The sequence below is a fragment of the Acinonyx jubatus genome, chromosome X, assembly GCF_027475565.1.
Source record: "Acinonyx jubatus isolate Ajub_Pintada_27869175 chromosome X, VMU_Ajub_asm_v1.0, whole genome shotgun sequence".
NCBI lineage: Eukaryota > Metazoa > Chordata > Mammalia > Carnivora > Felidae > Acinonyx > Acinonyx jubatus.
The window spans coordinates 27,360,225-27,379,421 of record NC_069389.1 but is presented as its reverse complement, the minus strand read 5'-3'; the positions used below and the strand labels follow the sequence as shown (position 1 = coordinate 27,379,421).

Here is a 19,197-nt window from a genome sequence, read left to right as displayed (position 1 = left end):
CTTATACTCTAAATGATTTTTTGAGAACTCATTCCATATCACACATTTGTCTGCATAGGTGTACAAATAGATAAAGCTGTTTGTTTGTTTTGGAAATCAGAGCTGCGGTATCTTGAGTCGCTTGAATTTCCTATCTTATGTTGTATCAAGTAAGCTATAAAATTACATGCTAAAATAAAATAAGAAATGCATGGATCTCTGGAACTATTCCATCCATTTCAGTATGGTGTTCTTTCTTAGTATTTTTGAAATAAAAGTCAGATCGCTGACGGATACAGTGAAGAAAAGAAACCCAATCAGTTGATAAAGGATACATGCCAGCATTCCTGTCATTATTCACATTCACTAATTTCACATGACAGCACAGTTTATAAGTTCATCATTGTCATTCAACATGTAAATTACTGCTAATGAGGTAATATTCATTTCATTCCATGTTCGTGGACATATGGGCCAGGAGAGCAGTGACCCTAAACTTATTAAGTTGCCCATTGAATATCTTTGTCTCCATACCTCTTAACCTGGCACACTCAGAATGATGGGCCCCTGGCTATGCTCAGCCAATCATTTGTTCTTCCAGATGTATTTAAGAGTATTCTAGCTATTGCCAATTGTGATGGTATTGATTACTGTGGTTTGTAAAGAGGTATTATTGCAGGTTTAATTTAACCGGATTATTGAATCCTCATGAGATGCATTTTTGGGCATAATTCCAGCTCACCACCAACAAATCTCCTGAAGCAGGGAAATGGGCTTCCTACCTCTGTGGGCCTTTTGAAGAGGATAGTTTTGATCTCAGTCTTTTCAATGAATATGTATTTCCTCTTGAAGGCATTCATCATTGTCATTATCCAGTAGTCAAAAGAGAAAAGTAGCACATAAATTGTACAGCTGCTGGTTGGGAAGGTTTGAAATTAAATTGTGGTTGACTTTATTCCTGACAGATTTGCATGAATCAAATTACAGAACTGTAGTAGGCATTGTTGTGGTTTAACATACATATTCTTGAAAGTACAATACAATACAAGTAATGTATAATAAGTTAAAATAATTACTTTCTGAACATAATACTGCTAATATAGCCCATATAATTTCCATAGAGTTATTGAATTAGAAAGCCACCTAATCATTTTGACAAAAACAAAGCAGATAAATACCTGTTTACATATGGAAATCTGCATTTAATAGCTAATACATGAGCTAAGGCATAACTAGCAATGAATGAGAAATACATAAAAACTATTTATTCTTATATCAAAGCCAATACTCGCATTGTGAATCAATTGACTGTGTTTGTTTGTATATAAAAATTTATAACCATTGTACAAATGATAGTACAATAGTTTTGAAAGAATTTAAAGTTTTGAAAGTCTCAATCACTTTGAGGAATGGCTTATACTTTATTTTTAAGAAAAACTGTGAACTGTCTTAATACAATTTGCTCAAATATAATTACTACGTTAAGTCGTGAAAGCCTGCTTCAACATGCCTTTTATGAAAGTGTGAGCATAAGAGAGGGTAGAACTCTGAGTGCCAGGGATCCAGGGCAGGGAGAAATGGGGAGTTGCTGTTCAGTGGGTATGAAGTACAAATGGAATCAGTTCTAGAGATCTGCTGTACGACATTGAGCCTATAGGTAACAGTAAGAGGCTAGATATCATATTAAGCCTGTTATTAAGTTGTTCTTACGACAACACAAATGATAATAAAGCATAAACATAGAACTTTTTAAGTTTCCAAAAGTTTGATCCCTGAGAGTTTTAAATATTTACCATCTCGTGAAAGCAGAAATGATTTAAGGGGCCCAAATGGAAAGGATTTATCCTAATGCTGTCATATACCTGACTTTACTGAAAACTTCACTTGTATTGGCATCTCCAGTATTCTTGGGGCCTCACCCATACCCCCTCCACACTCAGGGTTCCTTGTACTGTGACTGGCAGCTGCCACCTGCAGGTGCCTGGGACTCTGCCCAGAGCTCTCTCTAGTCGTCCAGACTCATAAGTGTCAGGGAGTTAAGGCTCTGCCTCCCCACCATCTCCCAACAAACCTCAACCAGTGACAGGTAGTTTTCTATGGATAAAGACTGAGACCCACTGTGCACAGTAGAAATCTTCCTCATATTACAGTCGTCAACTGGTTTTCTCACCTATCCTCTCTGACTGCCTTACCAGGGCTTCCTGGGATCATTCCCAAGTAAATCATGTGCCTATATGTTCTAGTCTTAGAATCTGCTTCTAGGGCATCCAACCTTCGATAATTTTGAAAGAAATAATAGCATATACACTGTTTAGTCAGCATTTACTAACAGAAATCTTGGAAAACACTCCATTCAGTTTGATGACTGTGCTACTTCCCCACTAAGGAGCCCCTTAAGTTGCTTAATTAGACCTTGGCATTAATAAAGTAAGCTTTGAGGACAAAAATAAGAGCATGGATTAGAATAAGGGTGACAATGGGGTTTAATCTTTTGCTATAATAAGAATTAGTTTTTATCCACTGGTCAGGCACTGTTAATAATCTACCTATATTAACTAATTTAATCCTCACTACAAATCTATGAAATATGAAAAATTATTTTCTGCATTTGAAGATGAAAAAAAACTAAAGAAATAGTAACTTGATAAAGTTGGCGCAGCTCATATTGATGGAGCACAGATTTGAACGCAAGCAACACAGCTCCAGGGTCTGAGCTGTTAACCACTGTACCATACTACCTCACGAGGTTTTTTTTCTCGGGTTCTCTGTGGAGCATACCAAACATGAATTTGGACAAAACACAGTAGAATATGGAGGTCTGTCATGCCCAGTTTGTAGGAAAAATGTCCTGAGTTCTCATTGTCTATGAATCCATGAAGGTTTAACAAGATTCCATAAAACGAAGGAAGGGAGGAGGCAAGGGGGGGAGGGAAGAAGAGAAAAGGAAAGGGAAGGAAAGAAAGAAGTCAGACATGAATCATCTCACTTCTTTCTTCTAAGCTGATGATAGTACACATGCTCTGGTTGAGGTGAATAGAAATTGTTTGTGGTTTTGGTAGGCAAGAGAGTGACAGGAAGTGTGGACATGTGAAAAAAGCTCACAGATGTTGACATGGCACTTGGGCCTAATGCACAGTTTAGAGAGGATCCAAGCAGACACAGCTATTGTTCAACCTCAACAGCACTTGAAAGAGCTTGTTGTGAGCTTAATGAGCCAAAGGCTGTAAAGCAAAGTCGCTCAGTCTTCTTTGACTGGTTCAGCTTTTATGTGGGGCCCTTGAGACCTAAGAGAAATTGTTAGGACAAGCTGCTAATCTAAGGAGTGAGGATTTTTGCATTCAAACGTATTTATTAAGCTCTTATTATGTACCTGGCATCGCTCTAAGTGCTTAAAAAATGGTGAACCAAATCAACGGACCCTGCCGTTTTTGCCATAGCAGTGGGAGACAGCATGTAGGCAAACGCAGAAGTAATAAATAAGTAAATATTGTATATTTAAAGATGATACTTGTTATTAAAAAATACCCCACAGAATTGGATAAGGGATATCAAATTACCAAAGGGGTAGGAGTAGGTGAAATGGAAAGAGGTGGGATTGCAATTTTAAGTAGGGTGGAAAGGACACTTGCACAAAGATTTGAAGAGACGAAGGGAGTCATCCTAGTGCTCAGCCTTGCTGTGTGGGCAGAGCGGATAGTCAGGGCAGAGGCCCACATGTTGGGAGCGTCCCTAGCTTGATCACTGTACAGCAAGGTCGCCAGTGTGGCTGAAGCAGAAAAAGTCAGAGGAGGGTAGTAGGACCCCAGATCAAAGGGCCTGTGGGTGGTGCAGATTGTGGAGGGCCCCGGGTGCCGTTGTAAAGAGTACCTTTTGCTCGGACTGAGAGAGGAGACACTGTAGACTTTTGAGGAGATGAATGACATGATCTGGTTTGTGCTTTAAGTAGACGTAAAAGGGATCAAGAGTAAAACGAAGGGGAGCAATTGGAGAAGAGATTCTGGTGGTCTGGGCTAGGGTGGTTGCGAGAGATTCCCAGACCCTGGTAATGTTTTCAAAGTGGAGGCAACAGATTTATTTCTCTATCCACACAGAGACTTGAGCATGGATGTATAAAGACCTATTCTCAGCAGATTTGGGGCTCAGCAGAATTTAGGTGTCCTGTGAATTTGGCAGAGGATTCCTTGAGGGATGTAAGATTTCTTCTCACCGATGTTTATGCCTTCTGTCCTCATCTTGCCTTGAAGCAGGGGCAAAAGCCCTGGCAATGAGATCTTATCTCTCTGATCAGGATCTTTCTCCATTGGAATCTATTTCATCACATCTGAGCACACGCTTAATGATGCCGGTCATTTGAATGAGGAAAAAACTAGTACCATGTGCAAACTTTTTTAGCCTGGTATTAAGGGAATTAAATAATAGAAGGAGATACCTCACGTACAAATCTGAACCAAAGATCTGAAGGCAAATAAAAGAATGAATGTTTCTGCACACCTTGTAGCGCAGGGGCATACTACATAGAGCGTTAGATTTTTTTCACCGATTTAATAATATTCCAACAAGAGGAGTTTGCAATTATTCTAAATTAAGTAATCATGGAGCGTATAAAATGTCAAAGCAAAATTTGATTCTAAATGCTTTTTGAATTCTACTTAAATTAAATGTATTACCACATTGTAAAAACTGATCTTTTGGACTACATATAACATTTTGAATAATGTAATCATTTAGTGATTTCTCTGAGGAAAATCAAGTTTTTCAGCTAACACATTCATTCAGCTATAAATACAATTACTTTCTTCAACTGTTTTTATCATTGGGGATTTATTTGTTCAATTTGCTATTTATATTTGTGAATTACTTTACAAATATTAATCTAGTCACTGTGATTTAAATCGTACTTCAGTCATTTTATCAGTACTTAATTTTTCATTCCTCTTCTAGTGAAGAGATTATAGATATTTACTGCATCGTAACCATGGCCAGCTCATATTTACTTGTGATTTTAGTACAGTTTTCTTTTATATCGTACACTTGTCTCTCTTTTACAGGAGATAATCCATTCTCTTCTGCCTGCCATTATTTCATCAGGCCCAACCATTGTCCTACTTTGGCTCCCTAGCTGTAGTGTACTCCCATCTTTGCTAAAATGCACTTTGAGAACCACTCCTGCTTAATTTCTCTCAGCAAGACTATTTGGATCATCCCCATCCTATAAATTCAAGAAGTCAGAACTTTCCACATTAAAACATACAATTCATGAGGCTGGAGGAAGTTCGGAGGTCGAAATTCAGTTCTGGGGAGGTTTCCCTTCTGTTCATGACCAATTCTCTTCTTTGACCAAGTCACATGCCATCTTCTGATGTGTGATATATAATTGCTGATTTGTTAGTTCTGCCAGGACCATGCATCCTCCTATGGAGAATGTTTCGGACAAAATCCGTTGTTGTATTTACGAAGTGCTGTTCACATGTGGACCATAAACCGCGCAGAAAAAGCAAAAGGATAACTTACCACAGAGCCACTAAAAATAACTTTAAGATTCTTCTTTAGAAGCTCAGAAAAATCTCATTAATAAGTACTTTAATGCCTTTTGATTGAACACTCTTCCCAATTTGATATGTCATTAATGTAGAGCCTGGTAGCTGGATGGGACATACAGAGGATAAGAATTAGATTTATTTAGGGTCTTGCCTTCATCTGTCAGATGAAGACAAATTCCAGAGAGTGAAAATGAACTGGAGTTTGAGTCTTTGGTGCGCCGTTTGCTCTTTTTCAATTTTCAGATAGATCTACTCCCCAATGACTGCTGTCACAACAGCCACTAATGGGTTTCTCTAATCTTTTTTTTTTCCCTTAGAAATCAAAGTTGTGTGCTCTTCTATTAACCAAGTTACATAGGGTCTCAAGGCATTTTTGTTAGCTCATACTGCTTAAAGCTATTATTTTCAGCTACCCCAAATGTGAAAACAGTAGTGCAGGGTTTTATAAATCTGAAGACACATGCAACATGCACTTAAGTGTAAATATATCCATTTAACTGCAGCGCTGCATTTATTAAAATGGTGATAGTGAGTCAGCAACAGCAAAAGATACAGTTTTCACCGCCTGCAATGGTTTGCAAATGAGCTATCTGCTCCTTCTGACCTGTTCCCTGTGGTGACCAGCAAACATCACATGCACAACCAACCAGGCAGAAAAACAGTAACTTTTGTTGTTCACCACTGGATCTACAAGTCCTAGAACAGTACCAAGCAGTTAATAGACACTCAGTGTGAATCTGTTGGATGAATGAACGGCAGTCTTGTAAATCCAGATAGGGACTCCGTGATCTAAGAGGACAGAGCATTGTTAAGTTAATCTAGCAGTACCAAGCCTAAAAGGAGAAACAAAATTAGACTCTTTTATATTATATTCTTGGTCATTGATTTAAATCATCCAGACATAGGTGACTTCCAACAATCTGTGCACATATACTAGCATGGAGACATTTATGCTATCTAGGTTTGGACATACTGATTTTTAGGCCAATCACTTATGAATGTATGTGGCAGGAAATCCACATGTAATTAAAATGTTAGTAATATTTTGCGTACACTGAGCTTGCATTATATGGTAAAACACTGAATTGGAACAGAAAAGACTTAGATTTAGATCCCACATCTGACGCTTGTGTCCTTGAGCAAATCACGTAAGTCTCAGTTTTCTGAACTTTGAACTGAAATTAATGATAATACCTGTCTCAGCCTTTTCAGCTGTACACTTGTGGAGATAAAGTGAAAGCATGTAGGATTATGTGAAAAAATTCTTGTAAAAATGTGTAATTATATAAATTTCACGATTTGTAAGACCCGTCTTACTTCATCAAATACCCAAAATCTTAAAAATCATTATAAATTAAATTTTTATGGAAATAATCTTTTAAAACTGGTCTTTTAAAAAGCAGTAAACCTTATACAATTGCATATTTATGTGTAAAATACTTTAAATAACATGTTGACAACCGCATAAAATATACATAAAGTTGTTTCCAGATTTGACAAATAGCCTAAAGTTTAAAAAAAAAGTTTAAAGTCAACGAGAATGCACGGAGTCTAAAAAAACTTGTTTTTGACAAAAACTTCTTTTAGAGAATCTTATTTATGCTCATTTTCTTTTACTATATTTCCAACGCTAAGTATTACTTATGTGGGGGCAAACTTTTCCATTCTTCAATTAATTTCAGGTACTAAAAAATAATTCTTTGTTCTGTACTTCTCTTGAGGTTGTGAAAACTCTAGATCATTCCAAGTTTCTCTGCGCTATGGCTTTTACCAAGAATAAGAAGCTGTTTTTTCAGTTTGTTTTATTGTTTTGAGTTTTGTTTTCCAGTGAAATTTGTTGAATTCATTTTTTCCCAACTCCTTTTCAGTAATTTACAATTCTTTGTTCAGATTACAGAACTATGAAAAAAAAGAACTTGATTTAAACTGTTTTAAAGCATTGAAGCTTCTCTTTCTTGGAGTTCCGAGATTTATTTTTATTACTTATTTTTTTTTCCTTTTGCCATTTAGAAAAGCTACTCTGTATTCATTTTCCTGCTTACGTAGGTAATCATGACCACATTAATACTATAATAGCTTTCAGTTGAGCCTTATGAAGTGACATTATGTAGATCAAAATGTTCAAATATTGGCAATTGTGTATAGTTCATTCTAATTCAGTGACTTTTCTCCAAGTCTACTTATTTCTAAATCCTAATGCATATCGTTAAACATTCATGGAAAAGAACTAAAAAGTTTCTTTTGTAAACCACATATAATTAATGGGCACCATTTACTCCCAATTCCCAAGTTGAATTTGCCACACCTTAGACAAAAGAGTAAAGAATGTTCTCAGCATTTGGGGTATCTGTGGGGCTTCCACAAAGGTAAAGATAGGAAGTAGAATGTTAGGATCCTCCTTCTGTATCATGTTTTGTTTTGTCATTCTTAAATTTTAGGTTTATCTCAGAACGATGGTATGAGACACCGGTTTTGCTTTCTCTGTCCCCCATCAAAAACACTTACGATGGAATGCATGCTCTCCCAACATCAACAACATTAATCATGTATAAAATAGGTAAAATATTACCAAATAAGTTTCCTGTTTTTTCCAAAACAGAGTACGTCATTTGTATTCTTACAGACTTAACTATATCTTGTATAGTAGCTATCTATGAACTTGATTGATTACTCATACTGGATTTTCAGTTCTTTGTCAAAATAATAATATGCTCATGATGGCATATGTATACAGGATAAAAAGAGTATAAAGGAAATAGAGGAAAGAAAAACATCCTGTCCACAGTTTTAAATCCCATTCCTCAGTGGTAATCATTTCTTTTAGGTTTCCCTCGATTGCTATATTGCCTTAGAATTTTTCTCCATAAAACCTACCTGCCCCTCCTCAACTCAGTTACACAAGACATAAAAGCATGCCCTGGTTCTAAAAAAATGGAAACATAGAATGCCATATGTCTAATTTTGAAGAGAAATAGCATTTGCTTCCTTACAACTCTGCTTTGCTATGTGCAAGAGCCAATTTTTCTATCAAGACTTTCAATAAAGTGATTTAGACAATGTGCGCAACTCAACACAAAATGTACCTATCGCAAAATGACTTGTGAAATTGTTTCCAGTTTAGCTGGTGCTGATGGACTAGAATCATTGTCTTTGAGGAATACTTGGGGCAGTAAAGTGAAGGTTTTGCATTTTTCTTTTCTTGTCGATGCTCTGTGGCATGTGAGAAACAGGGGCAGAGGTAATTCTGAATGAAGGCGTTAGGTATCTGAGGTATCTGAGGAAACCATGGAGCAACTTAGCCAGAAATGCAGATGGACTGTTATTCTTCTATTTACTCTAATAGCTAAATAACCAGTAAAAGTGAAGTAGAATAAACAGGGAAATAACTGAAGAGCTCACAACATCTGTTGGGACCTGAATGCATATCTGCCATGGTTCAAGAACAGTGTAACAAAATCTTAAGGTTCAGTGATTCCATTCAAATTGGATTTTCATAAGCAAGTTAAGATTCAGAGCTTCAGCTCCACTTTTCCCTTCAAATCAACAAATACTTATTAATGCTCAAATACTGGGTTTAACACTCTAAAAGAGAAATATAAGACTTGATCTCTGCACTCTCGTAATTTGTGACATTAATGGGATACACATATCAGAGTTATGCAAACAAGTTAGGAAGTAACGAAGGTAGGAAAGGCATAACATAGCCAAAATACCGTATAAGGAATATGTGAAACAGAATTCATGAGGAGGAGAAAGCAATTCAAAATTTAGAAAGCTGAAGCAGAATAGTTTTATAAAGGAGAAAGCCCTTAAATATCTGTAGTTGGATGTAATTGGAATTTGGACAGTACTAATAGCTACCACTCATTTATTTTGTCCCAGGACATGTTTTAAATTCTTTGCTTATGGTGAGTCATATGGTCATCACAACAACCTTATGAAGAAAGCACTCTTATTATACCCATATTCAGAATTATCCCAGCTAGAGATGGTGGTGTGTATCAGAGCGGTGGCAGGGTCAAATTCTGGACACATTCCAAAGGTCGAGCTCATAGGATTTGGTGGCCATTTGCGTGTAGGCTGGGAGAGAGAGAATTCGAGGATACCACGAATAATTTTGTCATGAACAACTGGGAGAATGGAGCTGCCGTTAAACTATATACTGTGGGCGATTGCAGGAGGATCAGGTTGGGGGAAAGATTTGGTATAAGTTTAGTGGTGATATGTTAAGCGTAAGATGTTTACTAGACATCCACGTGAATATCAAGGAGACAGTTGGATAGATACAAGTCAGAGTTCAGAAGACGATCTCGATTAGAGATGTACATATGGGGAAAAGTAGGGGTAATTTCTTAGCTCTTCTTCCACACTTGCTCACAATATGTATCTTTTCCTATGTTCATGTCCCAACCCTCTTTCCTTCTAACCCCACCTTTGTGGACAATCTCAGCCCCACGCCCATGACTTAAATATCAGTTTGACACAAATGGATCTTATTGGCGGAGGTAGAAAGCGGGAGAGGCAAGATGCCAACATAGCATCAAAGACCTATTGCTAATAGGGCACAACAGAGGTGGCATCTGGCAGATGTAGGGACTCAGCCATTTAATGACAGATTCTGCTTAAGGCCACAGCAAGGTGTCTGTGGACTAAAAGAAATAGGATGGCAGAGGTAGACAGAGAAATAGAGAGGAAGCTGAGGCAGAGCCGAATGAGGTAAGACTAGGGACGCCAGGGCTATGTGATGAGGGTTATGCATAACAGTACTGAATGCTGCAGAGGAGGCAGTGAGGAAGCTGTTGATGAACCAATAAATCGAATTTTCCTTCAGGAAGTAAATACAATAAAAAAAGAAAAAAAAAAAGAATTACAGGTGTTTATAACCAGCTGCTCACATGAGTCACTTTGAGAAATGAAGACTAAGGAATCACTTGGAAGCATTTATATATCTATATTTATATCAATATCTATTTTTATATTTATATATAATGAAGTTCAGTGTACTTCAAACCAGAATGTCATTATATGGGTGCAAGTCACCTTCAAGGGAAAGTATGCTAAATAATCAATTTCATATTTTTCATATTATCTTGTATTTTAGTTTATATGTTTATTTCTCTGGAACTGCATTATTTCAATTCTAATACAGATTTTTTTCCACTTGCTGAAACAGTTTTACTAAGGGAACACTGGCAAAGTTTGAAGTAAAGATTTTATAAATAATGTCTGCATATGTTATTACAAACTTTCAAACAGAAGACAAAATTTCAGATTAATGTTTGCCTACACATCCTATAATCAACATATTTAAAATCCTGCCTTGGTAAGAGGTTTAAACTCATGGAGGTGTGTTTGATGTTACTCCTTGGTATAAATAGGATTACAGATGCCTGTAAATCATAAGCATCCTTATTTTTTAATTGTGTGCTACAGTTTAAGCAAGTGCTGACTTGAATTTTCTGTTTGTATATGTGAGATGCCCACTTATTTTCTTGACGACAGGAAAGATACAACGGAAGTGATGGTTTTAAATATTAGAGACCATACTGGCACTCTTAATGGTACTCTTAATGGTATTTTTGAGACAAATACGTAAGACACAAAATTAAAATTTCAGTAACTTCTTAAAAGTTTATTTTCAGCAGAAGTGATTGATAATAAATTCACTTTATCAAATACCACCATCCCCTACTCCAGCCCTGTTCAATTTCCACAGTATCTCCTTTGACATTCATACAAATAGGTTTACCATTTAGGTGGGCAAAGCCATGCTCTGTAATGAAACATTCTGACAGCAAGGGAGTAGTTGCTGCTTTACCTTAAATGGAAGAAAAACTGAACAGCAGAAATCCGTCCCTTATGATAGAGAAGACAGCATTGTGAAGAGTTACTTGAGAACTTTATCTCAACCTGATTAATTGGCAAAGAGGTCCCTTGTTTCGTTCCCTAGATAAATGGTCTGTAGTGTCTAGTTTCTCTTTTTAGCCCATTGAAGGCACTATTACACGGTACTTGAATCAACAAAGTACTTTTAGGTTCACATTGTTTGTGTTATGAATCCCCTTTAAAAAACTGCTTCTCTCTCGGGCGCCCGGGTGGCTCAGTAGACTGAGCGTCCAACTTCAGCTCAAGTCATGATCTCATGGTTCATGAGTTTGAGCCCCACATCAAGGCCTTGCGCTGACAGCGTGGAGCCTGCTTCGGATTCTCTGTCTCCCCCACTCTCTCCCCACCGCCCCACTCTCTCTCTTTCAAAAATAAACATTAACATTTTTTTTAAAAAACCTGATTTTCTCTAAAGGGAGGTTCATGTTTTTAAATATCATTTATGTCAAAGTTTAAGCTCATCTTATCATGTCTGTGTTTTCAAGGAACTCTTATTTAAACCACCAGCTTTTCAACTGGAAGCCTGACTTATAGCATCAAAGTTCATAATCTTCTCTTTTTTCCTTATTTTACATACCCAGACCTCATCTCTCAGTTGAGAAAGTTATTTCGCTGTCTAATTTTTCCCTATTAGCAGTGTATAAATGAGGGTCTTATTTGACTTGATGCCGTGAAGCAGAGCGGCAAGAATGCTATTTTAAAATACCAAAGACCTAAATCTTATGCACTCATGTACAAGTGCCTTCCGGAAATGAAAGTTTCCTTTGGCAGTAAGAGTGACTAACAAACCTCTGACAGAATCTAGATGGAGGGTAGGGAGGTTAATTCCTAGGGGCATATCAAAATTAAGAGAAAATGTTTACTAAACAGGGGATACCTCATGATTTTGCCATCATATTTTCAGGTAAGATAAGGAACTATTCAGGGATAGACATGAAAATAATATATTCTGTAGTGATCCTAAGGATTTTTCTATCACCATAGCAACTACAGGGACTATGGTTTCATTTTTAGAGGGTCAGAAACTATAAAGATCACTTATTTCTAGACAAACCAAAATAGTAAAAAGCTATAAAAGATCTCATCTTTGACTTTAAACTGTGGAAACTGCTACAGAATTTTCTTTGGTGCATATACCATTTTTCTGTGTGCAGTGCCTCCGGGACAGGAGTATGTGTAGGGACTTTAAAAAAGGATTTCCTGGACTCCAGCCAATTTTGACAGCATTCTCTGAGAATGCACCAAGGAGCTATTATCTAGATATCCAGGGAGTGTGACATCCCCTGCCCCAGTTTTTGCTTTTTGCTTTTCTTATTTAAGATAGAAAGTTTTCCTGCCTTTGCAACATGCTGCCCAGCATTGCTAAAACCATTCATAATTCGATTCTGAGCAATTCTACCACTTTCTAGAGAACTGGGGCCTCTCCAGAGATTTGGATTGAAACCAGGAACTTTGGCAAGCTCAGATCCTCAGAGAGAAAATATATTTACCTGTTTTGTGTGTGTGTGTGTGTGTGTGTGTGTGTGTGTGTGCGCGCGCGCGCACACGCGCACATGCACACACATAGACACACAACCCACATCAAAGCCATAAGTAGATGACTTTTGTTCTGTTGGGGAAAATCCTCCTTCCCTTCTCTTAAATTTTATCCCCATTGGAGATCACAGCTATTTATTTTAATTGTGTGGGCTTCCAACGTGAAGGCAAACTGGTTGCACTGACTGGTTGCCCCAGTATAAATTTAGGTAATCAGCGTTCCAGTCACCTGGCTTTTGGTGTCACATGGAGAAATTGTCAGAGTTCTGAATTGTTGCCCTTGGTCTGGCAGCCATACTAAAATGGAGGCCACGATTTACATCGTCAGGAGTTGAGCCAGAGCAAGTGGTAGTGAAATCAGGATGCCCAGGTCAGTTGACTTAACAGAAACAGCAAAGAAGTCCTGTTGGTGCACGTTCCTGGCACCTGACCTAATCACGCTCGTGGGATAGCCCTAACTATTCTACCCAAGGCTGCAGGTTCAGAACTGTCAGAAGATGATATGGAATTTCACCACGTGAATCAAAGAGAAGAAAGCATATAAGGCGAATGTTTGATTGCAGTAATTTCTAGGGCATTGCTAACATATACTGAATCCATTCTGTTCTTTTGAAATTTGTGTTGCATTTTCAGGCTTGGGTAGTAAACTTAACCTCAATAGCAAAGTGCTGTATGTCAAATAAAGTGAACCACAATGTAACAGTAAGCTATTTTCAATTTTGTAGTGAAAGACGGTGACAGCGGAAGACTGTCTACTCTATCCAGGTTTATAGTTTCACACTATGAAGATGGTGAAATTGCTCCAGAGAAGATCACCGATGACTTCCTGAATAGCCAGTTGCCTTTTCACTCCTGTTCCCAGCTGTGTTAGGCTTGTTGGCAGCTCCCTCCATCCTTCCTGATACACTTCCTTCCCTTGGTTTTGAAATACTGTACTCTTCTGGCTTTCCTCCTAGGTCTGATGACAATTACTCTTTGGGCGCACTCATCTCCTTCCTGGACCTTCCCTTTTCACAAAGGTTCATCCTTAGGCAACCTTGCTTCTTACTTTTTTATTCCAACAAACTTCTCTGAGCACTCTGACCATCTCTTGTGCAATGAAATAACACCTACTAGATTCCGGTGGCTAGCAATTCTGTATTTAATGCTGGTTGAACATAATTTTAACCTGCATTCCTCCAGATAAGTAATCTCACAATTTATTTCTGTGTTGGTGTGCCTCCTTTCCTTCCTTCACATGGTAATACTTGACCTGTCAGGTAAGTATTCTGACCACATTAAATTGGGTTGCTTAACAACAACAACAACAACAACAACAAAAACAAATTAAGGCCTCCCTATCATAAGGTGTACAGGGACTTAAAGAAAACACCTTGGAATTTTATAAACAACCTCCTTCCCTCCCTCTCTGTCTCTCTCTCTGAAATTTATTCACATCACCCATAACCATTGTGTCTTACCCAGTCTCTACCTGGGAACACAGCTGCTTTTTTTAGAGTCCTAGCATAAGCAGTGACTTTCACCCCTTACAACTTATATTATCTCTGCTCTCACTTGCTTCTATAGCTTCATCCTCCACAAAGGCAGGTCTTCATGCATCACAGTCATGAAGTCTTAAAATGAGGCAGGAATACTTTCTAAGATCTGTCATAACCTCTCTCCTGATGCCCTTTGTAAGCTGTGCAGTTTGTTTGAGAGTACCTTCTGGGAAGCTGCAGGTTCAGCAATAGCCCCACCCTATCTGGCCGAGTCTCCATCTCATACGCTGTTAAAATCCTCCCCAATTTTATGTGAAAATACACAAAAATATTCCTTTTATTGATACTTATTAAGTTTTTACATTCCTATTTAATTTTTCTGACAAGAAACATAGCACATCATCAATTACTCAAGAGCATCTTAGCACCCGTGCACATGCCCGAAATCTTGTGGGACAATGCAGTGAGGGCCACGTGTTTCTCTGTGCATGCAGGTGTTGCAGTATGGGAGAGACCCCCTAAATTTATGGATATCAGAACTTAGGTAAAGCAGCCAGCATATCTGACAGAAAGAGGGACAGAAACAGAGACCTTTGCTCCAAGGGGTCAACACATCCTCTCTAGACACAGGGAAGGGTTTAGGTGTATTATTCTCAGACTGTAAGTTGGAACATAAACAAAGGGATGTGGAAAAGGTATGTTTCCAGATCTTCCTGAAGCAATGCACTAGTCTGAAAACCATGGTATGTTTGCTATTCAATCATCCTTTAACCCAGATGCCAGTGCTCTTTGCTCAGAAAGCCCAGACTGTGCACAAATGGGAAAAGATGTATGGCCAAACAATAGTCACCATCTCATTTCTCTTCTAAAAAATCTGATGCCAGCTGCCTATGGGATATCTACAGTCTGAGGCCCCAAAGGCTTCTCAATGTGACCACATGTAAAATGGAACATATCACTTACACACACACACACACACACACACAAACTCTCTCTCTCTCTCTCTCTCTCTCTCTCTCTCTCTCTCTCACACACACACACACACACACACACACAACCTCTTGATCCATCTGAAATCATTTTACTCAGTGATACCACTATTCTTCTGGGTGCCCAGGCCAAAAACCTGGGGGTAATTAGAGTCTTTCCTCTTCTTCACTCGACACACAGTCACTGAGTTCTGCCAACTTTTCTTCCTAAACAACTTTCTCAATCCAACTCAAACATGAATACCAACCAGACGGTCAGTCACATTAATGGTTTTGTTTTTAATTTTGTGTGTGTGATAATGGTAGTCTGTGTACTTTCCTTGTTAAGAATTCACATACTTGGGAAACATGCTTAAGTATTTATACATAAAATATTATATAAATTTCAAAATAATCCAGTCGAGGAAGTGAATGGGTGAGAGTATCATGAAACAAAGTTGTCCATGACTTTATAAGAACTGCAACTGGACAGTAGGTTCATGGGGAGTATTTGTACTATTTTCCTGCTTTGTAAGTATTTGAAATTCTCCATCATAATTATTTTATGAATCATTGTTCCTCACTGGCTACTGAATTACATTCAGAAGTTTTTAAACACATTACTAATCATCTCTTGCCTCTTCCTCCTGACCCATCTTCTCCTAATCTTCTACATTTGCAAAAAGTCAGTCAAGTATGACTGCTCATATTCCCTGTCTTTGTATGTGTGTAGCCTAGCAAGCATAATGCCCGTCCTACTTTAACTACTCAGCTTTGTCCACTCCAAATTACACTTCTTTCATGAGTCCTCAGTGTGTGGATAAATATGGTGTAGGATTTGTTCCTTCTCTGAGTTTCCAGAAAATATTTGGTACCGCTTAGACTACTCGTGAAATTCTTTCCCGTCATCTAGCTGGTGCTTCTGTACTATTATTTTCCCTTCAGTTCTCCAGACCACACCCTTCCTTACTACCACAGTAGCATCAATTTCAAAATTCTTAAAATAAAGCAAATGAAACTATGTTTTACCTACCTTTCCTTTATCTATATTGATCCTTGTACATGGAAGAACTCAATAAATGTTTGCTCAATTGACTTGTCTATAACAATTCAGATGAGTCAAATAACCAATTGCATATTTAGTAAGACTAGCTAAATACATAATTTTTGAGAATTTTTTTTGAAAATCAGCATTTTAAAGGTGTATATTACATAATGAACTTGTGGTTGGTGACTTTTTTCTCTCAAATATAATGTAGATAAAAATTTTGTAGTTAACTTATAGGATATGTGTGTTTATTCATTTAGTCAACAAAATACATTGAATACCTACCATATGCTAGGCATTGTTTTAAGTTCCAGAATCCCAGTAGACAGCAAGACAGATAACATTCCCTGCACTCATTGGGTCTAGTCTCGTGGTGTAGAAAGACCAGTAGGTATATAATTTAATGTTAATCATAAATAGCATGTAGAAAAATGAAGAATACAGGGAATACATGGTAATTAGGGCTGCTATGTAAAATAGAGTGGTAAAGAAGTCTCTTCTGAGCTGAGAAAGAAGGAGGGAACTAGTCATATCAATGTCCTAGAATGAAAGGATATTTTTGGCAGAGAGAACAGCAAGTACCTTGAACACCAAGAAACCTTGAAGCAAGAAAATGCTTGGCATACTTGAACACAAAAAGGTTAATGAGGCTGAAATGTTCTAGACTCAATAGAGACTAAGAAAAGATAAGATTAGAAGGTAGACAACATACAACCAAGTAATTTAGAACTTTGTAGGCCATGGTAAAGATGATGGGTTTGATGAGGATGCATTAGACGATTTTGAACAGAGGAGAAATGCGATCTGCTTTATGTTGTGAAAAAATCTTTTCGGCTTTTGTGTGGAGAATTGACTACGTGAGAAGCAAGACTGGAAGCAGGAAGTTCATTAGGTAGCCATTGCAATAATCCGGATAAGATACAATCATAGATTAGCTCAAAGCTATAACAAAGGAAGTAATGAGAAGGGGTCCAATTCTGGACATGTCCTGGAAGTAGAGTCCACATGATTGTGTAACAACTTGCATACTGGAGACTAAAAAAAAAAAAAAAAAAGGTCAAGGATACCTCTAAGGTTGTCAACCTGAATAACAATTAATTGATATGTCATTTACTGAAATGGGGAAAACCATTAAAAGAGAAGGATAAAGGGGTGCAGTTCACAATTTGGCTGGGGTTACATTAGGTTTGAGATGTTCATGGGACATCCACAAGCCAAGAAAGCAGTTGGATTTGTGACTCTCTTTTCCAAGTTGAGGTCAGGGCTGGAAATAAAAGTTTTGGAGTCATCATTGTGTAGAAGGTGTTTATAGTCATGTGAGCAAATAGGAGTATAGATAGAGAAGGAAATACATGTCACAACGAAGCTAGAGCACTCCAGTATTAAGAGGTCAGTCAGAGAAAGGTTCAGTAAAGGAGACTGAGAAGCAGTGGACAAGAAGGTAGAAGAAAAACCATCAGAGTTCAGGTTACAGAAGCCAAATGAAGATAGAGCTTTAAGATGAAGGGAGTGATTCAATTGTATTGAGATGAGAACTGTGAGTTACGTACTCAATCTGAGCCTGTTGAAATCACTGGGCTTCAGGTATGATGATTTTAAAAAGTCAGTAAGTAAGAACTGCAAGATTGATCAACAGTATCCAAATGATGGAAAGAGACCAAGTGCCCATAGACTGATGAATGGATACAGAAGATGTGGTATATATGCAATGGGATATTACTCAGCCATAGAAAAAAGAAATGAAATCTTGCCATTTGCAACAATGTGGATGGAACTAGAGCGTATTATGTTAAGTGAAATAAGTCAGTCAGAGAAACACAAATACCATATGATTTCACTCTTATGTGGAATTTGAGAAACAAAACAGATGAACATAGGAGAAGGGAAAAAAAGAGGGAGGCAAACCATAAGAGACTCTTAACTGTAGAGAACAAACAGACTTGCTGGAGGGAAGGTGGGTGAGGGGACGGGCTAGATGGGTGATGGGCATTAAGGAGGACTCTTGTTGCGATGAGCACTGGGTGTTATAGGTAGGTGATGAATCACTAAATTCTACTCCGGAAACTAATACTGCACTATATGTTAACTGTCTACAATTTAAATAAAAACTTGAAGCACTAAAAATAAAGAATCGCAAGACTGTTATTTCTGGGGTTTATAAATTTCTTTTTTTTCCCTCTACATAGACAGCTGATTCATTTCTGAAAGTGTTTCAAATTTTCTATATTGCAGAACATAAAAGACAGCCTGCAACAAATCTCAGGTCGGATTGACATCATTCACAATAAGAAGACAGCAGCCTTGCACAGTGCCACTCCTGCAGAAAGGGCAAAGCTGCAGGAAGCTCTCTCACGGCTCGATTTCCAATGGGAAAGAGTGAACAAAATGTACAAGGACCGACAAGGGTAGGTAACACTTTTATTTTCCTGAATTATAAACTTATTTTCAGGGAACTCTAGAGTTCTTTCCAGTGTTTTCCATGGAAAGGTAGGGAGGAAGAGAAGGGAGAAGTATTACTATCATTGGAAAAAGGTAAGTGGAGCGAGAACAAATACTGATGAACAGACTAATGAGCTTCATTCTAGCGCTTATTCTCTACTGGGGTTAACCTTAGGTCGGAGCACTATTTCCTTTGAAAATTTCACGCAATGTTAAAAATAGGTTTTGTTGGTTAATTGAAGTGGTTTAAAAAAACGTGCACTCAAAAATGTGTATCTTTGGTCAAATCTGTGTCCTATATAGTTACAACATATTGATATTTA

General features: G+C 37.8%; 1 protein-coding gene across 16 annotated transcripts in view; it reads left to right on the top strand.

Moving 5' to 3' along the window:
* Positions 1-19,197, top strand: part of DMD (dystrophin) — a 2,092,562-nt gene that overhangs the window by 957,724 nt on the left and 1,115,641 nt on the right. For all 16 annotated transcript variants that reach the window (XM_053201917.1, XM_053201921.1, XM_053201923.1 and 13 more), the window contains one exon: positions 18,668-18,840. In XM_053201917.1, coding sequence (XP_053057892.1) covers positions 18,668-18,840 — 173 coding nt within the window. The remainder of the gene's footprint in view (positions 1-18,667; positions 18,841-19,197) is intronic.